The 26,078-nt window shown below is 47.7% G+C and overlaps 1 protein-coding gene and 1 long non-coding RNA gene across 3 annotated transcripts; both read left to right on the plus strand.

Moving 5' to 3' along the window:
• The first annotated feature begins 5,208 nt into the window (after positions 1-5,208).
• LOC310671065 lies at positions 5,209-9,450 on the plus strand. Its single transcript, XR_014507736.1, has 3 exons — positions 5,209-5,330; positions 7,431-7,553; positions 9,211-9,450. It is a non-coding gene; the product is annotated as an uncharacterized lncRNA (long non-coding RNA).
• A 4,819-nt stretch (positions 9,451-14,269) lies between these two features.
• On the plus strand, positions 14,270-25,825 carry LOC310670181 (uncharacterized protein). Of its 2 annotated transcripts, none has more exons than XM_083425007.1 (6): positions 14,270-14,857; positions 17,269-17,299; positions 17,953-18,065; positions 19,799-19,870; positions 21,296-21,412; positions 23,345-25,825. In XM_083425007.1, exons 3-6 carry the CDS (start codon positions 18,032-18,034, stop codon positions 25,615-25,617), a joined length of 2,496 nt encoding a protein of 831 aa, XP_083281133.1. In that variant the 5' UTR covers positions 14,270-14,857; positions 17,269-17,299; positions 17,953-18,031; the 3' UTR covers positions 25,618-25,825. The 2 variants fall into 2 exon arrangements, with proteins under 2 accessions (XP_083281133.1, XP_083281134.1); XM_083425008.1 differs by having other exon boundaries at positions 19,802-19,870.
• Positions 25,826-26,078: the final 253 nt, after the last annotated feature.

Here is a 26,078-nt window from a genome sequence, read left to right on the forward strand (position 1 = left end):
TGTGGTACCCTCCAGTTATCGTTGGACTACAACTCCCATATGTCCCAGCCAGCACCATGGACAGTGGTCAGGGATGATGGGAGCTGTGTCACAACAGCATCTGTTGCCCATCAGCTTCTGCATACAGTGGTACCTCAGGTTAAGAACTTAATTCGATCTGGAGGTCCATTCTTAACCTGAGGTACCACTTTAGCTAATGGGGCCTCCCGCTGCTGCCGCACAATTTCTGTTCTCATCCTGAAGCAAAATTCTTAACCCGAGGTACTATTTCTGGGTCAGCGGAGTCTGTAACCTGAAGCGTCTGTAACCTGAAGTGTCTGTAACCCGAGGTACCACTGTATTGTGGTGTTAGCTGTATAAGCCCTTGGCCAGTGGGTGGCGCCATGCAGGGAGGTTAGAAAATTTAAGTCAGTTACGGTTTCCCACTCCCAACATGGCGTCCTGACTCTGTTAGCCCTACATGGCTTCTAGCTACCACTAAAAATACTCATTCTACGTTTGTAAGGAAACAATCTTTTAGCAGGGCAAAACCTAGTGACATCAGGTAGGTCCCTTCACTGAAAACAGAGAATCATAGAAATGTTGAGTTGGAAGACACCACAAAGGGTCATTTACCCAACTCCTGCAATTTGTTTAGCCAAACCTATCCAGACATGCAGAATGTTCACATGTGTTTAAAGCTTGTTTTTCGGCTATTGTTGATTTTTATCCATTTCTGGAAAGTTTTAAATTCTTGATTTAACTGACTGTTTCATTGTTTTATTCTTTTCGTAAACCACTTTGAATTTCTTAAAAAACTTGACCGGGAGAATTAGAAACCAGGAAGATCAACATGTCAATAAGGAATGGGGAAAAGATATCATTTACCATAAAAACCGTTGTAAACTGTTAATTTTTTTCAACAGGACTGGAATGACACTTGTAGTTTAACGTTGGAGAATGGTTGCAATGCAATTTCAATAGAATTGGACTCATAGAGAAGATGCAGGAGGAAAAAAATTAACATAAAGAGCCACAAAGGGGAGTCCATGGGAATTTATGGAATTCTCTTTTTGTTTTGGTTGTTTGACAATTCCTTATAAATTTCAAAATCTGAATTTTATTTTTTAAAGTTTTTTAAGAAAATAAATTACAATCAAACAGTATATCAATTTTAAGAAGCACAATTAAATAGTTGCAGGAGACCACAGGAGGGGCAGATTTTGTGCCTATTGCAAAAGATGTATCGCTCAGGCCACCCCCAGAACCTGGGTTGGTGTTGTTCCAAATTGAGGAAAACTGGGACAGCAAAACTTACCCAGACTGACAGTAATAGCCACACATTGTTTGCGGCCTATGCACATTCTCCTACCAGCGAGACACGTGCTGTCTAGTTCATAGAGACACGCTTTGCAGTAGAGGCTCCCTAGAACAGGGAACAGGATGAGACCTGCTAGCAACTCCTTGTAAGCAAAGATTTAATGGAAGATGCTGCCCCAGGGAGCTCCAAGTACAGCTGGGAGAGATCCCTGCCAGAACCCCTGGAGAGCTGCTGCCACTTAGTGTAAGGTAAAGGGAAAGGGCCCCTGGATGGTTAAGTCCAGTCAAAGGCAACTATGGGGTTGCAGCGCTCATCTCGCTTTTAGGCCGAGGGAGCTGGCGTTTGTCCGCAGGCAGCTTTCCGGGTTATGTGGCCATAAGGACTAAACCGCTTCTGGCGCAACAGGACACCGTGACAGAAACCAGAGCACATGGAAACTCTGTTTACCTTCCCGCCAGAGCGGTACCTGTTTATCTACTTGCACTGGTGTGCTTTCAAACTGCTAGGTTGGCAGGAGCTGGGAAAGAGCAACAGGAGCTCACCCTGTTGCGGGGATTCAAAGCACCAACCTTCTGATCGGCAAGCCCAAGGGGCTCAGTGGCTTAGACTGCAGTGCTACCCACGTCAGTGTAGAATACTGTGCTAGAAGGACCCAGGGTCTGAACATGTTAGCATCCTATGTTCCTAGTTGTGATGACCCACCTCTAGAACTCCGCTTTCTTAAATTGTTTTCTTATTCTTTAAGATGCATTTTTTAAAAAATATTGTAGACCACTTTATTCAATATTAAAATTTTCCAGGTGTACGAAGCTGGACAGCCTGGAAAAGGGGCCCATAGAAAAGGCAATAATATAAGAAGCAGCACAATCACAGATCATAATTGCAACTGGAGAACTTACCAACAGTTCCAGGCATAGCAGAATCGAAGCGGCGAAAAGGAAAGCCTGGGCCATGCTGTCCTTCTCAGTCAGGGATGATCTGCTCCTGCTCAACAGACAAAGAGCAGAGTGCATAACCTGACTATTGTTTCACTATGCCACTTTCGTACATTATGGCACTCAAGGCACCTTGCCAGTGTGGTGTAGTAGTTTAGAGCAGTAGACTCGTAATCTGGTGAACCGGATTCGCTTCCCCGCTCCTCCACATGCAGCTGCTAGGTGACCTTGGGCCAGTCACACTTCTTTGAAGTCTCTCAGTCCCACTCACCTCACAGAGTGTTTGTTGTGGTTGAGGAAGGGAAAGGAGAATGTTAGCCGCTTTGAGACTCCTTCGGGTAGTGATAAAGCGGGATATCAAATCCAAACTCCTCCTCCTCTTCTTCTTCTATCTCATGTTGCGTCCACTTCAGGTTACGTGTTTTCATGTTGCGTCCCACGGCAACCCGGAAGTACTGGAATGGGTTACTTCCGGGGTTTGCCGCTCGTGCATGTGCAGACACACTAAACCGTGCACTTCGGCTTGCGTCAGTTCCATGGTACGGACGGGCCTCCGGAACGGATCCCATCCATAACGCAAGGTTCCACTGTACACCTCCTTCTGGCAACTCCTGCTGGTGCCAAATGCATTGTTCTGCTTTCCTTTGGGCCATATCAGAGAGGCCAAGAGAGGCCGGTCTTGTTGTCTGGGCAACCCAGGACCTCCATACACCCTGCCCAGGCTTGTGCCCCAGGGAGGTCACTTTAAAGCCCTAAACGGCCTCAACCCAGTATACCTGAAGGAGCATCTCCACCCTCATCATTCAGCCCAGACACTGAGGTCCAGCGCCAAGGGCCTTCTGGCAGTTCCCTCACTGCGAGAAGTAAGATTACAGGGAACCAGGCAGAGAGCCTTCTTTGTAGTGGTGCCCGCCCTGTGGAATGCCCTCCCACCATATGTCAAGGAAATAAGGAACTATCTGACTTTTAGAAGACATCTGAAGGCAGCTCTGTATGTTGTTGTTTAGTCGTTTAGTCGTGTCGTTTAGTCGTGTCCGTGACCCCATGGACCAGAGCACGCCACTGCTTCCCGCAGCTTGGTCAAACTCATGTTTGTAGCTTCGAGAACACTGTCCAACCATCTTGTCCTCTGTCATCCCCTTCTCCTTGTGCCCTGCATCTTTCCCAGCATCAGGGTCTTTTCCTGGGAGTCTTCTCTTCTCATGAGGTGGCCAAAGTATTGGAGCCTCAGCTTCAGGATCTGTCCTTCCAGGGAGCACTCAGGGCTGAGTTCCTTCAGAATGGATAGGTTTGATCTTCTTGTAGTCCATGGGACTCTCCAGAGTCTCCTCCAGCACCATAAAGAACTATCTGACTTTTAGAAGACATCTGAAGGCAGCTCTTTATAGGGAAGTTTTTAATGTTTGATTCTATTTTTAATATCCTGTTGGGAGCCGCCCAGAGTGACTGGGGAAACACAGCCAGATGGGTGAGGTATAAATAATAAATTACTACTACTACTACTACTACTACTACTACTACTACTACTACTTTGGTGCTGCTAACGCAGCCATTTGACATCACCCCTGGAGGCGTACTCCATTGTTACTCAAGACAGACAGGTGCAAACCACAAGTCAAAATTAATTAAAGACAATCTGTGATATGTACACAGCCAGACTGAAAGTTTTGTGCTTCCTGCCCCCCAAAGCAATATGAAAAAGTCTCCCGGGCTGTGGATTCCCACTTTCACTGTTGTTGAAACTCACCAGAAAGCTGGCTGCAAAGGACAGAAAACTGTCCGTGGCACATTTTGCTACCTTTTCTCTTTGTTGGTGTAATGAAGTTGATGGTAGGAGACTCAGTCAGGGTTGGGTGAAGGTAGAGGAACAGAAAATGTAGGCCTGGGAGGAGTCCTGGCTTGAGGAAGAAGGCCCTCCTTACAGAACCCAGTTTGTATAATGTGAACCCAGCTGGGCAGATTCAGAAACTTTTAAAAAGAACATTAGGTGCGTTCAAGAACTACAACCATGCCACATTCTTGCAAATCACTAGATGCTTCCTTGATCTAGTGCTGCACAGTGTGTTCAGATTAAGCCGGTCTCGTTACACCCACCTCAGCGAGGCTGCTAATCGCCTCCAGCTATTAATTAATAACCCAAGATCACAGCATCTTTCCAATAGTTCCTGGACTTTCATGCAGGGTCAAGATGTCCCTCACATGGCTAGTCCTTGCTCTCTGAGGACATCTATCTCCAATAACACATATAATTCTGTATCTTATCAGAGACTCTTTCAAGTAGCCAAAACCACAATTCCTGCTCAGCCTTCTTAATCCTGAGAAATACCAAGCCATAGTTTGACCTGCTTTCCTGATGCATGGAAAAAAGGAAATACTTGTTTCTGTCAAAAATTTCATTCTGTTTAGGCATGCAGGATTTCTCAAATTTATCCATCATTTCTTTAAGTTTTGTATTTTCACACACACACACACACACACACACACAAACACACACCCCAGGAACAGAAAGAGCTTCTTTTATTTATACTTTTCAAGTTTATACATTTCACTAATTTTACATTCATTTTGACATTTCAAAACTTAACTTCCATCCCCCTCTTTCTGCAGTTCCTTAAATTTGTTTTGAATATCTTCTGCATATCCAAATTACCTTAATTTACTCATTTATTCATCTTCTTCAAATACATACTCTTCTAAAACCGCAGGTTGTTACAATAATCCTGCCAGTGTTTTATTCTGTTTATAATTTATCTGTAAATATTCAATAAACCATTTCCTACAGCAAAGTTATTATTAATGCCCGGTGCCTCCTCTTCACACAACAAAATGGATTATTTGATCTTATCACTTTTGTCTTCTGATTCTCTTGCTGCTAAGTAGACCTCATACTTTTATCTGCTGGCTTAATCCACCAGCTGCCCACAGGGTGTGTTTTTCTAAAAACCCACCTTCTAGCAGGGAGACTTTATCAGGCATCTCTTTTTCCGCCTTTATGAAAATTTCCACCAACTGAGAAGAAGCAAGAGATTCCAGTATGGTCCGGGCCCTTCTTTTTGCCACCTTTGTGCTGCTTTGCCTAGATCTGAGCCTGGCAGGTAAGTCTCATTCCAGTGTAACCGTTTACATTGAATTGCATTTGCCATTTTAGTGCTCAGTTTGGAGAGGTCCTGTGAGAGCTCTTCACAGTCTCTTTTTGTTTTGAACTATAATAATAATAATAAAAGGGACACGGGTGGCGCTGTGGGTTAAACCACAGAGCCTAGGGCTTGCTGATCAGAAGGTTGGTGGTTCAAATCCCCGCAACGGGGTGAGCTTCCTGTTGTGGAAGCGGACATACGCCAGCTCCCTTGGCTAGTAAAGCGAGATGAGCACCGCAACCCCAGAGTCGTCTGCGACTGGACCTAATGGTTAGGAGTCCCTTTAGCTTTAGCTATAATAATAATAATTTTATTATTTATACCCCACTCATCTGGCAGGTTTTCCCCAGCCACTCTGGGCGGCTAAGCATTTCCACGTCCAAAACATTTCTACGTGGGTTTGTGATTTTCCTCATGGAAATTCATAGAATAGAATGGTTGTGTCAGAAGGGACCATGGAGGTCATCTAGCCCAACCCCCTGCAATGCAGGATTTTTTTGGCCAACGTGGGCCTCAAACCCAGAACCCTGGAATTTAGAATCACATGCTCTACAAACTGAGCTAAACCTTCAGTCATCATCGCTAAAATTTGCCAGCATTTTAGTGTGCATTTCTTTAAATATTGTTGTTGCTTAGTCATTTAGTCGTGTCCGACTCTTCGTGACCCCATGGACCAGAGCACGCCAGGCACTCCTGTCTTCCCCTGCCACCCGCAGTTTGGTCAGGTTCATGTTTGTAGCTTCGAGAACACTGTCCAACCATCTCGTCCTCTGTCGTCCCCTTCTCCTTGTGCCCTCCATCTTTCCCAACATCGGGGTCTTTTCCAGGGAGTCTTCTCTTCTCATGAGGTGGCCAAAGTATTGGAGCCTCAGCTTCACGATCTGTCCTTCCAGTGAGCACTCAGGGCTGATTTCCTTAAGAATGGAGAGTTTTGATCTTCTTGCAGTCCGTGGGACTCTCAAGAGTCTCCTCCAGCACCATAATTCAAAAGCATCAATTCTTCGGCCATCAGCCTTCTTTATGGTCCAGTTCTCACTTTCATACATCACTACTGGGAAAACCATAGATTTAACTATACGGACCTTTGTTGGCAAGGCAATTTTGGCCAATATAGGCATTTTTGCAAATCAAGTTTCCCGGTTATAATGCATTTTATATGTTGTTTTTCGCTTAATATTTAAGTGCAAACCGAACCAAATATCTCAACACACACTAGATGCAGACAACTTCGATTTTGCCAACATATCTTCTCAACAGGAACTGCCTTCTCGACAGATCTAGCTGTGGGATATTGTTACATGCACACTTCCCTTCTTCAAGAGTGACCCTAAAATTCTGCCAGATCTTCGTCTCAGCTTTTCCACCTAGAGACAAACTTTGCTAAGTCATGACTGCTGGTATTTCACCCAGAAGGAGCACGTTCCATAGTGAAAATAAACATGCAAAAAAGTGCATTATACATGGGGAAGCGGCTTACCAAAAAATGTATACACATACAGTATTCTGATAAATAAGCACCAAAACGATGGGGGGGGGGGGCTTGCCAACAGATGTGGTAATGCGAAAAATAGAACTTAAGGTTGGAAAAATGAGAGCTGGAGAGAAACCAACATTGACAGATTTGCCCAATGTGTGAAATGGCTCCATGTTAGGTAAAGGTAAAGGACCCCTGGATGGTTAAGTCCAGTCAAAGGCGACTATGGGTCGCTTTCCGGCGTTTGTCCATAGACAGCTTTTCAGGTCATGTGGCCAGCAGGACTAAACCGCTTCTGGTGCAACAGGACAGCGTGACAAGTGCCAGAGCACTCACGGAAACACTGTTTACCTTCCTGCCACAGCGGTACCTATTTATCTACTCGCACTGGCGTGCTTTCAAACTGCTAGGTTGGCAGGAGCTGGGAAAGAGCAACGGGAGCTTACCCCGTCGTGGGGATTCGAACCGCCAACCTTCCAATCGGCAAGCCCAAGAGGCTCAGTGGTTTAGACCACAGTGCCACCCGCGTCCCCACATTAAACCCAAACGACAGGGTATCTCACCTGCACTGCTTCCTGTGACAGAGCGCACCAGATGCTACAGCTGTCTCATGAACTACCCTGGATCTGGGTGCGTAACTGGAGGAAAGGCATGTTCAGCCGACCTAGAGAGAGGACAGAATTGCATAACGCTCCATTTTTTCCATGGTAAGTCGTGGTCCCGTGACCACACGTTCTTTCTTCTGAATGGGCATTTTGTTCGTTTGTTGCCCCGTCACGAGGCAACTGTCTCGCTTTGCCAAATGGTAGAGCCGGCTCTGGAGCAGGTTAGATAGATAAGATAAAGCTTTATTCATATTAGCCAATGGTTATAGCAACAGTAAAACATTACAGCATACGCAGAAAAGGAAATTTGATATAAGAGCACCGAATCACTGATATAAGTCCTAAATCAGCCGTCAGTTAGTGGCCCTTATTCTGATTGCCCCCGCTATGAACCTAACAACCTTTGCTGTTATCTACTCATTTTGATCTGATAGAAGAAAGGACATTGTGGCAGTGGTTGAGCGCCCTGGGATGGTTAGTACGAGTGGGATGATGATCTCGTTCCTCAGGTCTTTGTAGAGAGTACAGGACAGGAGGACGTGTGCCGCCGTTTCGGTGCTACAGTCTCCACAGGGGAAAAGTGTTGGATTCCAAGCCTTTATCAGCAGAAACAGGCAACTCACCCAGGCACCCGGCTTGGTCTCCTGTTGACCTCCCGGTCTGCTCTCCCGGCAGGGACCAGGCAGAGGTCGCGATAGGCGATCCTTCTCAGCGTGAGAAGAACACACCCCTCTTTCCTGCCCCCCCGGCAGGGGAAAGAGATAAGACAGAAACGTATTTACATGGCTTTATTCCTGTCTTTGCAGTGTTACAGAAAACATGTCTGCTCTCCTCAAACTCCAGCAGACGACTGAACAAGCACTTCCTGTGCAGCTCATATTACACTCTGAGCTAATTCCGGTGCTGTCTGTTTCCCACAGACACTCCCAACATCATGTGACTTTTCCAAGCAATCAGCTTGCAGCATCATTGCTTCAATATCGTAACAAAAAGACATTTCTCAGGCGGGATCTTTTGGAATCGACCTTCAAGTACCTCAGATGGCAAAACATCCAGTCTTGCAAGTGTAAAAGCACACCTGTATTTTGGGATAATAAGTTTGTGCAGATATGGGGCCAGGGAATCAAAATGGAGAAGTGGAAAATGAACATACCAAGGGCAGAATTTCCTTATAGTGGTCTGGAGCAAGTTTGAAAGTGTCCTGAGTAATGTGCCCCCCCTCCCTGAGCCCTAATAACTCTCCCCCATGCTCCATCCCCAACGTACCCCTCCCCCACTCGGCAGTCCCCCTTAGTAGAATCATAGAATTGTAGAGTTCAATACAGAAGTCTCGGCTGAAGCATCCATGACAGATGGCCACCCAGCCTCTGCTTAAAAACCTCCCAGCAAGGAGAGTCCACAGGAGACCATTCCATCTCCAGAATGGAGACTGGAAGCATCAGTCCCAAATCTAAACTCTGTATTTTAGGACCACCGCCCAGATAAGCCATCCATATACAGTGGTACCTCGGGTTAAGTACTTAATTCATTCCGGAAGTCCATACTTAACCTGAAACTGCTCTTAACCTGAAGCACCACTTTAGCTAATGGGGCCTTCCGCTACTGCCGCACTGCCGGAGCACAATTTCTGTTCTCATCCTGAAGCAAAATTCTTAACCTGAGGTATTATTTCTGGGTTAGCGGAGTCTGTAACCTGAGGTACCACTGTACATGCAAGGGTAGCTCACCACTAGCCTCACATTTTATTACCTTTTTGCAGAAGAGCAAGAGCTGTTGCGTGTCCATGGTTGCACCAGGCCTGGTATCGACATCTGTGGCACAGAACAGAAAAGCGGTGACTATACCATCAAATTTGAGTGCTGCGTGGAACCGGAGATGTGCAACAGGGTTTTCTGGGAAAGCAGTACAGATTATCCCGAGGATATGGATTCGTTGTGATCAGTCTCCAAAGCAGTCAGAGAAGGACCTGTGGGTCATGCTGCTTTCCTGATGCTCCATCATGCGCACACTGGCGTACTTCCCCCCCCCTTCACTTAAGCTTCCCTCTTGTATGATTAGGGATGGGAGAGAAAACCGTATTTCAGTGCAAACTCACCTCTCACTCATGGAAACCCCAAGCTAGCTATCCAAAACTATATCAAAATGCACACTTTGACAAAATTTCTCAATGCCGTTCCCCCTCCCCCCCAAAAAAGCATACCAAAAGAATGTAAATTAGGGGGAAGTGTTTTAAAAGGCACCCTTATTTTCATGGAACTAACACCAAAAGTGCATTTTATTAAGGGAAATTGCTTGTAAACAAAATGCACGTGAAGACAAAAATTCATATGAAGACAAAACCGCATAGGAGACAAAACTGCATATGAAGTTTTGTTCACTCAAGAAACAAAACAAAAGCAAACTATTGTGGGAATGGGGACAACTGAATTTAAGATTGGGAAAATGAGAAAGAGGGAGAAACTCAAACTTGGTTGATTTGTCCACTCCCATAACAACATTTCACCGAGACCAGATGAATGAATTATCTGCCAGAAAATCTCATAGCCTTGTGTGTACGCACCAAATCAATAAAATCCAAATAAACTACATAGTGGTCCCAAAGGAAGTCTCTGAAATGCTTTATCATTCCTGAGAAACTGCAGACTGCTTTGCAATAGTCTCAGACTTTAGCACTTGCAAAGTCAATTCCCCAATGCAAGACATGACTTATCCATTGGATCACACTGGAGGAATTCCAGTTGATCAGTCTGGACTGTTGGCAAGCTGTGTTCACTCTCTGTTAAAGACGACTACCACAGATAATTATTGGATGCAGCAAATTCACAGACAACAGGTGTATCAACTGCTTACTATTAGCCACAATAGTAGCTAGATTGGTACCTTCCAGATTTTGGACTACAAATCCTGTCATGACCAGTGGTCCAGGATGATAGGAGGTGTAGTCCAGCAACACCTGGAATGTATCACGTTGGCTACACCTGCATTTGGGTCTGCTTCCTGCTTCTTGCTTCTGTACACAGCAACACAAAAAGCTAGTGAGCTACCAAAATCTGTCCTCCAGTTTCAAGGGGCTTCAGTTTTTCTGCCTGACTCTCAGGGCATCTGAGAATTTTGATGGGTGGCTGCAGTTTTGTTTTTTTAACAGCTAACCTAACTGCTGCAAGGTGGCCAAGGGAGGTTTCTGTGTTTTGCTTTCATGCAAACACTTCTTGAAAGTTCTGCAGCCTCCCTGGCTACCCACATTTCCCAATCTGAAGAGAAGACCTTTGAGGAGAGTTACCAAGGCTTATGATGTCTTCCCCAGGGCTTTTATTGAAGCATAGGCACCCAGGAGGGCTGCAGAGTGCAGACCTTTGATAAGATGATTTGTAGAATGAAAGAAAGAACACTCAGAAACATTAGTCAGCTACACGTGTGTGTGTGTGTGTGTGTGTGTGTGTGATTTTCAAAAACAGGAACAGAGAGCATACTCAACCCCTCTCCCCTCCCCTCCCCTTCCCCTGTCCCACTTACAACTTCATACCAAATATAATAATAATACCTACCTGAAATATAAAATTAGCACAACAAAAACTCTGCTTTTTATTTTTATTAATATTTTCTCTCCCCTATGATAATGTTCTAATGCAGTTTTTTTTCTCTTATTAATTGATAGAGTTATAAGAGGAAATGCTGGAGACATTTTATTTTATTTTTGCACACAATTAATATTGCCCTTCCCTTTGACCATGGGATGGGTATATTTGTCACCTCCAGCTGGCTAAACTGGTCTGAACTAGCCTTCTGTTTGTAATGGAAAATTTTTTGTTTCTTCAGAGTTAATGATGGGGCTAGTTTGACCCACTGAAGGTGGATCTTAAGAACAAAACACCTCCGCTAGATCTTTAACTGCTCAGCCAGCACAGAACAATTCCCTTTTTTAAAAAAAGGAAGGAAGGAAGGAAGTATAGGGACATCTTGCCAGCATTCAGCTATGACAATCCAGTTCATGCCTGGCATATTCTTTTGGAGGAGGCTGGAGAAGACCAGAACATCATCTGGTGCCCAACACAAGATGTTCTAAGCACCAACCCACCTCTGCTTCCCATAAACCCACATATACACAGATGACAAAATGCCACAAGCCAATGGCAGGAATGAACCTGGTGGACGTCTTCAAGGTGCTGAGCTGGAACTCAAGTTGATTCAAGTCAGTAAAGGGAGCTGTGTTCCATTCACTACAAGGTACTGTTGTAAACAAAAATTGCTCTTTTCCTTTATGGGGTATCCAATTGGGGTACCCTATTGGTAGGAGAAAATAACAGAGGCCAACCAGAGAATATTGAGAAGCAAAGCAGCTAGTAAGCTTGATCTTTATTGATCTGTTGCAACAGGGTGCTCCCCTCACCCACAGGAAAGGAGGAGGAACCCAGAACAATAGCGCGCAAGGCTTTATAAAGACTTTTGAAATTCCCACCCTGTAGATCAAGACCACCCCCAGAAACATCATACATACATCACAGAAGGGGTGTAACCTAAGACCACTCTCCAGATACATCATACCTACATCACAAAAAAGGTGGTCTAAAACAGAAATTTGAATGTTGTTTTTCTCCTGTCCTTGTTTATTTCTGACTGGCAGGTTACTTGATTGGATTGCCTGGGGAGCCTGGCCAGTCTTTTGTAATGATAAATACTTAGTTCCTGGGCCAGGTCACAGGCTCACACCCTATTCAACATACCCTTAAGACAGGATTTGTGAGGAAAGAGACAATGGGGAGGTTTCCCACTTTGACCTTGCAGAGAAAACATTTGCTCAGTTTAGAAATCAAAATGGTTCCAGGTTGGTCTTCCTGTGCTGATCTATGTACGTGCTTGGTTGGTACACTTATGAACATTTAACATATAACTAAGACCTCAAAATTCCTATCACAGTACTCACAACAGACAAAGCGCCCTGCCATTGGTGGTACTTTCAGGGTCAGATAAGAGATGTGAAATCAGGGTGCCAACTTGAATAAAATATTGGAGGGGGAGGCAGGTGAGCCCCGCCCCACATGATGCGGTGCACGCACACATGGGTGTAGCCAGGATTTTTGTTAAGGGGTGACAGAACCTCAGATTTGTATTGATATGTATAGATTTTGATTGATTTTGGGGGGCACAACTGCCCCCCGCCTCCTCTTGGCTACGCCCACGGATACTCACCATTTGAATGGCAATGCCCATCAACTCTGGAGGTGTGGCCCCCATGGGCGTAGCCAGGATTTATTTTCGGGGGGGGGTAGGCTTTATGTGGGGGGGGGGGCAGAACCGAGTTATCTGTGATATAATTGGTCTGTTTATTAAGTATTTTTATTTATTTACTTGATTTGCTCAGGAGGGCGTTGCCCATGGCTGACCCTCAAATATCTTATGGGGGGAGCCAAAGACCCCTTGACCCCTAGGAGTTGGCTCCTATAGATAGAATGTGGTGTACACCCTTGTGCAAATTAATTGATTATTGTATTTTAGTGTTTTGTTGGAAGCCGCCCAGAGTGGCTGGGGAAACCCAGCCAGATGGGCGGGGTATAAATAATAAATTATTATTATTAATTATTATTGACACAAGCAATGTAGTTTATTGTACAAAACTCACATATACATGTACAAAACTCACATTAGTGAGTACATTAGTAAACCTCCGCTATTTTGAAGCAGCATTTGAACATAGTTTGGCATGGAGTCTACTAGTTTCGAACAGTCACTGTTGGTTTTCAGATCCTTGTACCACACTTGAATCAGAAGGAGCTTCTCCATAGTCGTACAGTCTACAGCACGGAATCGACTTTTGCATATAGCCCACAAATTCTCAATGGGATTTACGTCCGGGGAATTCCCTGGCCAATCAAGTACCTATATTTGCTGCTCTGTCATGAATTTCTTCACCACTTTCGATGTGTGACAGGGGGCTAGGTCCCACTGCAATATCCCAATACTGTCAGGATACCTCTTTTCCAGCTCTGGAATAACTCTCTTTCGTAGAACCTCAATATATTGTGGTGAGCGCTTCATTCCTTCTATTGGCTGCAGGCTTCCGACGCCATAATGATCAACTGACTTTTCATGTTTGTTTTGAGCACAGGATTACAAGTAAGATAGAAAACATGCTTTGTTTCAATTAATTTGCACAAAGTTGTAGGAGGGATTTATGAGAGTCACAAAAGGAAGGCAAGCAGGAATGGATGAATTTTACCCAAAATTTAAGTGCAATTAATATTGAGACATTAAAAACAAACACAACAACAACACCAAAATCTACACCCTGGGTCCAGGGCCAGATTTACCATAGGTTTGATGAGGCCCTAAGCTACTGAAGGTAATGGGGCCTTTTATATGTCCAGCTGTCCTTTGTCAGCAACAAATTGTCACTGGTTTTTGTTGTTGTTGTTAAATATATGCTATATGGTAATTTATGGCCCTAATAGGTATCTAAAGCCATTTGCACATAACAAATAGGAGCCTACACAACACAAAACACTGTTGCTGTATGTAAGTTTTATTTTATTTGTTTTTTATCTTATATTTTGGAAATGTACATCCAGTGTTTTTTCCCCTTTAAATTTTTTGGGGGCCCCCAAGAGAGTGGGACCCTAAGCTATAGCTTGTTTAGCTTATACGTAAATCTGGCACTGGTAGGAGGGATTTGTGAGAGTCACAAAACGCAGGACCGCAGGAATGGTTGCATTTTAGCCTAAAGTTAAATGCAATTAATATTGAGACATTTAAAAAACCCAACCAACAAGAACACCAAAATCTACACCCTGGGTCTCCGACTCTCACATCACCAGCCAGCAGCCCCAGCACCGCAGCTGGAGACAGAGCCGCTGGCGACGGGTCCCCCTGAGCCTATCCATCCATCCCTCTGTCCAGGTCTTCCAAGCCGGTCCGGAGAGGAGGCTCCGTCCTCGGCAGCCACCAGAGGGCTCTGGGTATGGCTTGGGGAAGAGAGAGAAACGCGGCTCTTTCTCTCTCGCGCTCTCTCTGCGTGTTTCCTCCGGGCGTTGAGCTTCCTGGGTGACTCGGATGCAGCTGAGAAGCGGGCCGGATCAGCTGCTCTGGCGCCCCAGCCCGAGTCGATGCCCGCAGGAGACCTGCCTGCCCTAGACGGGACGCTTCCCTTTGCCATTGCCCGGCCAAGGTGGCAAGGTCTCCGGCTCGCAAGGAGAGCCGATCCGGGGCTGCGGGAATGCCCTGAGGTTGGAGGGCTGTAAGGAAGCTGAAGGCAAAAGACTGGGGAGGGTGGGGGGCGGTGGCTGCGTCTCATCCTGCTGCCTTGATCGCCTGCGCGCCCCGGAGCTGCAGCCTGCGCAAACCTCCCAAAGCTGTGCGCGCAGTCGCTTGACACGGAATTGGCCACCCCGGGAGATGCTCCCGTTCACAAGCAGGTTGGTGAAAGAAGGGGTGACCCCGCCCCATCCCCGCCCCACACTTTCCACGGGGGGTCTACTATGCGATGAAAAATTCTCGGCTGCCATCAGGCAAGGGTTTGCTGTTCACTGGTGGCGCATGAGGGCATGCTTTCGTTTAGTGATTTTTTAAAGTGTTTCTTCATACAATGCAAACTCTGCCGCTTGATCTACGGAGAAGGCAGTTAACACGTGTAAATGATAAAGCTGCAAGACGGAATAAGAATGGGGTCGCTGTAGCAAACCGATGAACCCGGGAAGGGAGCAAAACCCAGGCAGAATTAGAAACAGCAACTGTCCCAATTTTCTTGCATAAAAAGAGTGTGTAGTCCCGTTTTTTGTTGTATGTGTCTTTAGTCGACCTATTGCCTTGTTAATCATTTGCATTGCAAAGCGCCATGAATGTATTATTATTACTATTATTATTATTATTATTATTATTAAATTAACTTTGTATTCCACCCTATGTCCGCAGGTCTCAGGGCAGTTCACAACATAAAATCACAATATAAAACCACTAATACATTATGTTCTAGAATAAACAAAGACTATGGGCACTTCCACTGTCATTTTGCCAGGGAATTTGGGTTTGCGCAATTAAAGCGGATTCAAGCTCTAGCGTGGGAAACCTTTGGCCTGTTGCATGTTTTGCTGGACTACAACTCCCATCCCCCCGCAGCAAGCATGGCCAATGATGATGGGAGTTGTAGTTCAGCAACAGCTGGCAGGCAGGCCAAAGGCTGCCTAGACTGCCTCTGCACGACTAATCTTTAGAAGAGTTTGGATTTGATATCCCGCTTTATCACTACCCGAAAGAGTCTCAAAGCGGCTAACAATCTCCTTTCCCTTCCTCCCCCACAACAAACACTCTGTGAGGTGAGTGGGGCTGAGAGACTTCAAGGAAGTGTGACTGGCCCAAGGTCACCCAGCAGCTGCATGTGGAGCTCAGTGCAGACCAGTCACCACGTAAACTTTAGGATGAATGCTGAATAAATTATTATGGCAGAAACTTTCATGGGCTGTATTTCAGGTTCTCAGTTGCATGAAGAGTAATCCTACATATTTGTGTAGGTTGTAAACGGAGGACAGTATATAGACAGTGGTATTTACATTATGAAAAGTGGCCATCCGCCCTACTCTGGTTAACACTTCATGTATCTGAGAAAGTGGACTGTATGCAATGCACAGAAGCTTATGTCATAATTTGCTTATGCCATTTGTTTAAGAGGGCAATCCTATGTCAAGATCTGCCAGGATGAGCAGCTATTCAAAGCTCACAATTCAAAGTGTTGGTGCTGACCTTTAAAGCCCTGAACGACCTCGGCCTAGTATACCTAAAGGAGCGTCTCCACCCCCATCGGGGTGGAAGGCAGGGAGCCCAACACTAGGGGGAGACAGAGTCAACAGCAGGCAGCCAAGTAGTAGAAGAAAAAGAGTTTGGATTTGATATCCCGCTTTATCACTATCCTAAGGAGCCTCAAAGCGGCTAACATTCTCCTTTCCCTTCCTCCCCCACAACAAACACTCTGTGAGGTGAGTGGGGCTGAGAGACTTCAGAGAAGTGTGACTGGCCCAAGGTCACCCAGCAGCTGCATGTAGAGGAGCAGGGAATCAAACCTCGTTCACCAGATTATGAGTCTACCGCTCTTAACCACTACACCACACTGGCTCTCCATCCTCTTCCCTACTGAAGAGCAACTCTTGAGATTGATGGAGAGGAAGAAGATGCTGACTTCTTCCTTTGAACGGTTAGAAGGAAGAAGGCTGGCAGAGGATAGACTTAGGTTGGTGGGTCACCCTCATGGACCAAACACCACTGCCAATAAGTTAAAAAGAAAATATACCCTGAGCCATTTGCAATATCTGAGGGACCCATCTGAGTTAATAAGCCCCTGTCTGGAAGCACTCAGATGTGGTCACCCCTCTGGAAACTGTCAAATACCTTCAAGCTCTCAAGAAAAGAACCCCCGTAACCAGGCATCTAAAGGCCAAGGTGGGTGGAACAAGGTTGCCCTCCCAGGAAGGGAGTTCATCAGTATTTGTGTGGTGTTGCCGTTCTGTGATGGTGGGGCCAGAGAGACTAAGAGTTTGTGGCCTTCTGGATATTGCTGGACTCCAGCTCCCAGCAGCCCCAGCCCACACAGGAATTATGGGAGTTGTAGTCCCAGGGTGTGGTCCAAGGGGCACCACCACTTTGCTGAGGCTAAGCAGGCCTGAGTCTGGTCCGGGCTGGAAAGGAGAACACCTGGGTACCGCATGTAGTCTGCTTTGCATCCCGTGATGGAAGAAACCTAGGATATAAGTGTAAGAGGGGAAATGTCCCTAATGCCCCTTTATTTATACCCAGCCTGTTGCATACTAACCTTCCTTTCTTTCTGATTTTTCACTAGGCACCACAAAGAGCCAATCCCTGATACTCAGGTAGGTGTGCAGTGCTGGTTTATAGTTCAGGCAGACATAACCAAAACCCAGGTTACACAGAGACTTGGGTCGCCAGCTGTTTTTGAACTACAAATCCCATCACCCCCAGCTAGGAAGACCAGTGGTCAGGGATGGTGGGAACTGTAGTCTGAAAACAACCAGAGACCCAAGTTTGGGAAACCCTGCAGTGAAATGTCTTCAATGCGCTAAGCACACTCCAAGTTTATCCTGGCAGGAAATAGTCGTTTGAACTCTGAAAATGCCTATCGCTTTTCTGGAAGGTGTGTGGACGTGTGTAAAAACTAGTCTATGGTACAAAGGTAACATTTAAATGTGTTGCTCCGCTCACTTTTGCCTCTGGCCCCGCCCACCTCTGGCATGTGGCCCTTGGAAAGCTGCCCAGAGGGAAATATGGCCCTCAGGTTGAAAATGGTCCCCCGAACCTGCCATGTGGAAGAAAACAATAAGAGCATCCATTCAAATGTTTGCCACAATGAGCAGGTCATATCTTGGGGTTGTTTTTCCCTCATCCTCCAAAGTCAACGTCATTCATGCACAGACAGGAATAGGGATAAGAAAACGTGCATTTCAAATTGGGCAGGTGGGTTTTCCTCCAGGGCTAGTTTGATGGATGGGCAAACTTCTCCTTACAGATGCGAGAGGCCTCCGAGACCAAAGGTGTGCTTCGCAGGAGAGCAGGGCCTCGCCACCTGAGCCCTCTGCTGGAATATCATGCAGGAGAATTATGAGACGCTAATCTCTCTGGGTAAGGATTCCAGCAGTGCCAGTGAGGCAATTCTGGACCCTGGAACACGAGGTCCTTCTCCCTTTAGACAGCCACGAGCATTACCTTCCACAATTGACATTTTCCTTATTCTGTCGCCGCCATTCCATTCTTTGCAACTCCTTCTGCATTCCTGTTGTGTCAGAGCAAAAAGGTAAATAAAAAAAACATGTAGCCACACTTTGATTTTTAAAAGAAACAGCCTGCGAGACAGCCTGTTTTTATAGTTATGATTATTGCTGTAATATATTACCGTAATATAAGGGACTGGCAGTGAAAGCCTGTCGGTCGCTACTATGCCCCAAAGAACACCATGGGCAAGGGTGAATAGGAGCTGCCTTTATCTCAAGTCAGGCTATTGACCCATCTAGTTCAGTACAGTGGTACCTCGGGTTACATACGCTTCAGGTTACAGACGCCACTAACCCAGAAATAGTACCTCGGGTTAAGAACTTTGCTTCAGGATGAGAACAGAAATCGTGCTGCGGCAGCAGCAGGAGGCCCCATTAGCTAAAGTGGTGCTTCAGGTTAAGAACAGTTTCAGGTTAAGAACGGACCTCCGGAACGAATTAAGTACTTAACCCGAGGTACCACTGTATTGCCTACACTGATTGGCAGGGCTCTCCAGGGTCTTAAATTGTCATTTGGTTAGCGGAATAGCAGAACTTTTGGCGGATAAGTGGATTCCATAAAGACACAGATAGCAGAAAATGTATTGAATAGAGATTTACTAAGGCATCCATCTTACCGTTTGTTGCTAGCTCCCTAGCAAGGCAAAACTTAGCTCCTTTAGAGCAAATCCAGTTTCAGCAGTCAAAAAAAATCACACCGCATGAATATAAATGCCAAAATGAAAGTAAGAACAGGACAGTACAGTACAAGAAGGAAGAGTACGTGAGCTCCCCGGCAGGCAGTTGATATAGACTGTCTCTGAGGCAAACATGCTTGAAGTTTGGAGATAGCGCAGTAGAAAAACCAACAGCTGTGCCCTCTCTGTGCCCTCCAGAACACTTCAGAACCTTTGAAACCTTTGAAACACTTGAGAACCTTTGTACCCCGCCCATCTGGCTGGGTTTCCCCAGCCACTCTGGAGAAACAAAGATTAAAAATACATAAAAAAATACATTAAAAATACATCAAAATGTCACACATTAAAAACTTCCCTAAACAAGGCTGCCTTCAAATATATTCTAAACGTCAGGTAGTTCTTTATTTCCATGACATCTGATGGGAGGGCGTTCCACAGGGTGGGCGCCACTACTGAGAAGCCCCTCTGCCTGGTTCCCTGGAGCTTTGCTTCTCACAATGAGGGAACTGTCAGATGGCCTTCGGCGCTGGACCTCAGTGTCTGGGCTGAACGATGGGGGTGGAGACGCTCCTTCAGGCATACTGGGCCAAGGCCATTTAGGGCTTTAAAGCTCAACACCAGCCCTTTGAATTGTGCTCAGAAATGTACTGGGAGCCAATGTAGGTCTTTCAAGACCTGTGTTATGTGATCTCAGCGCCTGTCACCAGTCTAGCTACCGCATTCTGGATTAGCGTAACCCAGCCGCTACATAAGGTAGGCAGGAGAGTGTTGCTGCAGTGAAGAGGGTTTGCACTGGGAGAATGCTTTCGCATGGGGGAAGTTAGCCAGCAGCATCTCAAGGCTCAGAGCCCAACGCCCCGACCAGCCTGCCTTGTGTTCTGACAGCATCCTCTCATCTTCTTGTTAGCAGAAGAGATGGCCATCAGCCTTCCCCGGATCACTGCGCTGGCCGACTCGCATCGCAGAGGACTGGCGTCAGGTGGGTCCCATGCAGTAAACGTTGTGCTTTATGAGAAAAAACAACAGCAGCAACAAAGGAAATTATTTGCTGTATCAGCGCACATTCTGCTCTCAGAAAAAATTCTGCAAACTGAATCAGAGACAGTAAGAAGAAGAAGAAGAAGAAGAAGAAGAAGAAGAAGAAGAAGAAGAAGAGTTTGGATTTGATATCCCGCCTTTCCCTCCCTTTAAGGAGTCTCAAAGCGGCTAACATTCTCCTTTCCCTTCCTCCCCCACAACAAACACTCTGTGAGGTGAGTGAGGCTGAGAGACTTCAGAGAAGTGTGACTAGACCAAGGTCACCCAGCAGCTGCAGGTGTAGGAGCGGAGACGCGAACCCGGTTCCCCAGATTAGGAGACTACCACTCTTAACCACTACACCACGCTGGCTCTCTGATGCTTCTGAACACCAGATGCTGGAAACCTCAGGAACAGAAAGGGCTCATGTGCTCAGATCCCACTTGTGGGCTTCTCATAGGCATCTGGTGGGCCGCTGTAGGAACAGGATGCTGGACTAGTTGGGCCATTGGCCTGATCCAGCAGGACTCCTCTTATGTTCTGACCTAGGGGTAAGCCCCAGCGAATTCGGTTGGATTGACTTCTGAGTAGATACAGTTAGGGTTGCCCTGTAAGTTGGTGGCTCTCTTAACGGCATAGTCTGGCCGTGAGCAGTGGGACTTGCTTCTGAGAAGACCTGTGTACGATTGCACTACAAGCGTCACTTGAGCAAACTTGCAAAGGAAGGTAACCAAGCAAGAAAGAGAGATGGCGCCCTGTTCAGGGTACTGAAGTGCCAGGTAGGGACATGGGTGGTGCTGTGGTCAAAACCACTGAGTCTCTTGGGCTTGCCGATCAGAAGGCCAGTGGTTCAAATCCCCACAACAATGGTGAGCTCCCATTGCTGTGTCCCAGCTCCTGCCAACCTAGCAGTTCGAAAGCATGCCAGTGCAAGTAGATAAATAGATACCATGGTGGCGGAAAGGTAAACGGTGTTTCCATGCGCTCTGGATTCCGTCACGGTGTCCTGTTGCACCAGAAGTGGTTTAGTCATGCTGGCCACATGACCCGGAAAGCTGTCTGTGGACAAACGCAGGCTCCCTCGGTCTGAAAGTGAGATGAGCGCCGCAACCCCCTAGTCGCTCTTGACTGAACTTAATCCGTCCAGGGGTACCTTTACCTTTTAATGAGTCTCCAAGCGGCTAACATTCTCCTTTCCCTTCCTCCCCCCCAACAAATACTCTGTGAGGTGAGTGAGGCTGAGAGACGTCAGAGAAGTGTGACTGGCCCAAGGTCACCCAGCAGCTGCATGTGGGGGAGCAGGGGAGCGAACCCGGTTCACCAGATTACGGGTCTCCTGCTCTTAACCACTACCTTCACTGAAGTGCCACCTTTGTTTTCTCACCAGCTGGATTTCCACTTTCCAAACCTGACCTGCTCTCCTGGATGGACCGAGGGGAAGACCCATGGGTTCCAGATTTTCAGGAGCCGGAGGGAAGGGAGATGCCAAGTGAGTCTAGCCCAGGTGAGGAACCAGCATTTTTAAAAAATGGAATTGAACTTCAGAACTCAAAGGCAGCTCTCCTGAACCAGACTAGTGGTCTCTCCTGGGTGGGAATCATAGAATGATAGAGTTGGAAGGGACCACAAGGGTCATCCAACCTCTTGCAATACAGGGATCTTTTTACCCAATATGGGGCTCAAACCCACAACCCTGAGATTAAGAGTCTCATGCTTTACCGACTGAGCTATTCCAGCTAGGTCTGACCTGAACGACGTGGTGCGATAAGTTGTGTCCCTTTCAGGCCCTTGTAGCATATCTAGGACTGATTCTCATCTACATGTTCAACACACAATTACTCTGTTGGTTATCAAGTGGTGACTTGCATGTGTGAATGAGCCATTGCAGATCAAATACCAGACAGAGAGATCCCCATCCCCCCCGCAACTCTTCCCATTCTGGAGGTGCCAGTCATTCAGGGCTAAGTGATTAAGTTGTCGGGAGCTGCTGTTGAAGTTGTAAAACAATGTGAACATAGATCTTTGGGAGCTTTTTGCTAAAAGTTGTAAAACAATGAACCACTCGATGGCGCAATGGAGAACTTTTGAAATAACAATGGGATATTAGCTCTGCCTATTGGCTGGGAAAAGATAGACATAACACTTTACATGGACAGGAAGAAATACCGCGAACGGAATAATTGTCACACACAGGAGGAATAAAGATGCAGCTTCACCCATAAGTCAAGATGAATGGATGTCGTTAATACTGCAGTTGTTAAATAAAAGGTAAAGGTAAAGGACCCCTGACAGTTAAGTCCAGTCGCGAACAACTCTGGGGTTGCAGCCAGCGCTCATCTCGTTTTACTGGCCGAGGGAGCCAACGTTTGTCCGCAGACAGTTTTCCGGGTCATGTTGCCAGCATGACTAAGCCGCTTCTGGGGAAACCAGAGCAGCGCATGGAAACGCCGTTTACCTTCCCGCCAGAGCGGTACCTATTTATTTACTTGCACTGGCGTGCTTTCAAACTGCTAGGTTGGTGGGAGCTAGGTCCGAGTGAAGACACAAGAACTACCCACTTTGGAAGAATGGCAGATGAAGGTGATGGACTATATGGAATTAGCAGAAATGACTGGCAGAATCCGAGACCAGGGAGAAGAGCAGGTGGAAGAAGATTGGAAGAAATTTAAAGATTATTTACAGAAACAATGTAAAATTAATGAATGATGGAATGATGTTGGAGGTACTATAGAAAAATGGAATGTTAAAGAGAGGGAAAGGTAAAGTTAAAATATTAAGACAAAAATTGAGATAAAAGTAAAGAGGGAAAGGATCTGCTGAACAAACAATAGCATTGGAATACAAAGGAGGGAGGTGTGGGGAAGTCCAAGAAACAAGCTAAAGCAAGAATTGTTCTGAAAGATGATTTTTTTAAAAAAAATGTTGTTTTTTGTGTGTTTGTTTTTGTTTGGTATTGGTTTTTTATTTTCTTTTTTCTGTTTGTATTACATTGTGAAAATCTCAATAAATATATATATAAAAAAAAAAGGACCGAGCAACGGGAGCTCACCCTGTTGCGAGGATTCGAACCACCAACCTTCTGATTGGAAATCCCTAGGCTCAGTGATTTATACCACAGCACCACCCGCATCCCACAGTTGTTAAATAAGGGGTGGTTATTTTGAATGGAATGTAATTGAGAGGAATAAGATCTTGGAACGCAGAAAGAAAGTAAATTATCAATTCTAGCACGTGGGAGGCCACCTAAATTATATAATTTGGCCTTTGAATGATTGGGATTAGTAATGGTATTGTAATTTGGCATTGTTATAATGAGGCTACCATGAATTATTGTAATTGAAAATTAATAAAAATTATTGTCAAAAAACAACAACTGTTAAGTTGTGGTGAAAGGTGTACCACAGAAGGCAGCTCACATTTGCTTCATTTGTCTTAGGTGACGAGCTGAGAAGGAAGAATGAGGATACCCATCAGCAAGAGGCTTTGAGCAAGACAGACCTGCAGGCAGAGAGCACCTTGGACGGGAGTCCAGTAGAGGCAGAGAGCCAGCCAGAAGGGAGAACGAGGCGCACGGAAGCAGCAGAAGGAAAGGCAGAGAAGGAAAAGCAGGCAGTGAGCGCTTCCAAACTCCTGCTGCCCTCTGGGAAGCCGCAAGGGACCAAGAGGGGCCACCACTGCCCCGAGTGCGGCAAAAGCTTCAGCCAGAAGTCCAACCTCCTCAGGCACCAGAGGCTTCACTTGGACGAAAGGCCCCACAAGTGTGACGGGTGCGAGAAGAGCTTCTCCGAGGCCGAGGCCCTGGCCAAGCACCGGAAGTGCCACGCGGGCGACAAGCCGTACAAGTGCGAGGACTGCGGGAAGAGCTTCAGCTGGACCTCTCACCTGGAGCGGCACCGGAGGGTCCACACCGGGGAGAAGCCCTACGCCTGCAAGGAGTGCGGGAAGGCCTTCAGCGTCGGGTCGCACCTGGAGCGGCACCGGCGGATCCACACCGGGGAGAAGCCGTACCAGTGCAAAGACTGCGGGAAGAGCTTCACCGTCAGCTCCACCCTGGCGCAACACCAGAGGACCCACGCGAACGACAAGCCCTACCAGTGCGGGGACTGTGGGAAAGGCTTCAACCTCAGCGCGAACCTGTCCGCTCACCAGAGGAAGCACCTGGGCCAGAAGCCGTACGAGTGCCCCGACTGCGGGAAGAGCTTCAGCTTCACGTCCCACCTCGAAAGGCACCAGAGGATCCACACGGGGGAGAGGCCCTATCAGTGCACCGACTGCGGAAAGAGCTTCAGCCGCAGCTCCCACCTCTACCGGCACCAGCGGATCCACACGGGCGAGAAGCCCCGGCAGTGCGCGGACTGCGGCAAGAGCTTCTACCTCAGCGCGGCCGCCCTCCATCACGTCGGGACATCCCTGGCAGGGGGCCGGGATCCCACCAAATGCTCCGACTGCAGCCGCAAACGGGCCGCCCCCAACCCGCCCTCGCCGCCGCCGCCACCTGCCTCGCCGCCGGTTTGCAGCGAGAAGCCGCACAAGTGCGCGGACTGCGGGAAAGGCTTCGGCCAGAGTTCGTCACTGGTGAAGCACCAGAGGATCCACACGGGAGAGAGGCCTTACCAGTGCCCGGAGTGCGGGAAAAAGTTCAGCTGGTGCTCGGCCCTCATCAAGCACAAGAGGATCCACACGGGCGAGAAGCCGTACCGGTGCGAAGAGTGCGGGAAGGCTTTCAGCGTCAGCTCGCACCTCGAGAGGCACCAGCGCGTGCACTCGCCCGACAGGCCCCACAAGTGCAGCGAGTGCGGGAAGACCTACGGGGAGCTGGCGTCTCTGGTCAAGCACCAGAAATCCCACGCGGCCGAGAGCAAGCGTTACGGGTGCGCCGACTGCGGGAAGAGCTTCAGCTGGAGCTCGCACCTGGAGAGGCATCGGAGGATCCACACGGGAGAGAAGCCTTACACCTGCGGGGATTGCGGAAAGAGCTTCAGCGTCAGCTCCCACCTGGACCGGCACCGGAGGATCCACACGGGGGAGAAGCCCTACCGCTGCAACGAGTGCGGGAAGAGCTTCAGCGTCAGCTCCACCCTCCTGCAGCACCAGAGGACCCACTCGAGCGGGAAGCCCCACAAGTGCAAGGAGTGCGGGAAGCGCTTTGTGGCCGGCGCCCAGCTGCTGACCCACCAGCGGACCCACCGGGGCGAGAAGCCCTACGAGTGTGCCGCCTGCGGCAAGAGCTTCGGCTTCGTCTCGCACCTGGAGAGGCACCGGAGGGTCCACACGGGCGAGAAGCCGTACCAGTGCCCCGTGTGCGGGAAATGCTTCAGCCGCAGCTCCCACCGCAACCGCCACCAGCGTACGCACGCGGCCAACCGGGCCCCCAAGGGAGGGGCGCGGGGAGGGGCCGAGGGTGGGAAAGGGGGCTCCAAGCGCTACAAGGAGCCAGCTCCGAGTGTTCCCGAGCCCGCTCTCTCTATCATGCCGCCCTGGTGGGTCGAGGGAGACAGGAACAGCAACCCGCCAGCTGCCCCCACGTGGCCCGAGGTCCCAACTCCCTTCCAGAGCCCTATCCCTAATGCCGTCCATCCTGGGGGTCTGCAGGGCTGGGGCGTGAAGGGGTTCTTGCCCCCAGATACATGGAGACTGGGGGAAAGCAGCTCGGGCTGGGCGTCCACCCTTGCCCAAGATGGTTGGCCGCAACTTCCCCCCACCTCCTAACTGGGCGATGGACCTCAACTTCCAGATCTGTTTTTGCTTGTGGGGTGAGGCAAGAGTATTCATCTTTTCTCCACCACTGTCCCTCAGCTGATGCTGAAAAAGCACAAGGTAACAGCTTTGCTGGGACGGTACCATTTCAGATCGGGTGTTTGTGGGCGTGGAGGAAAGGCTACTTGAGCACTTCTTCACATTAAAGAAGAAAACAAAACTCCTGCATGTAGACAGCTAGTGTTTTGGAAGAGGAGGAGGAATCGCAAGGGGGAAGCTGTGGGGAAGCTGCTTGTGGGCCTCCCATACAGGCCTCTTCTTATGGGGTTTCCATGTTCTGAGAGGGCCGGATTCGACCACACGGTTGTGCTAGTGGGAGCCAGCGCAATCAGAACTCAAGCAGAGCCTGCTGGATCTCGCAGTGGCCAACCAGATGAATTAATCCAGCTAGGGCAACCGGGGCTTTGTCCCCA

This window comes from Podarcis tiliguerta, assembly GCF_965153285.1.
Source record: "Podarcis tiliguerta genome assembly, chromosome: 2".
NCBI lineage: Eukaryota > Metazoa > Chordata > Lepidosauria > Squamata > Lacertidae > Podarcis > Podarcis tiliguerta.

What these genes read in the sequence shown, in the direction of transcription:
- LOC310670181 (XM_083425007.1), top strand. Translation starts at nt 18,032, where the DNA reads ATGCAGGAGAATTATGAGACGCTAATCTCTCTGG. An exon ending in TGAGACGCTAATCTCTCTGG is followed by an intron (nt 18,066 to 19,798) that starts GTAAGGATTCCA and finishes TCTTCTTGTTAG; the next exon opens with CAGAAGAGATGGCCATCAGC. An exon ending in TCGCAGAGGACTGGCGTCAG is followed by an intron (nt 19,871 to 21,295) that starts GTGGGTCCCATG and finishes TTTTCTCACCAG; the next exon opens with CTGGATTTCCACTTTCCAAA.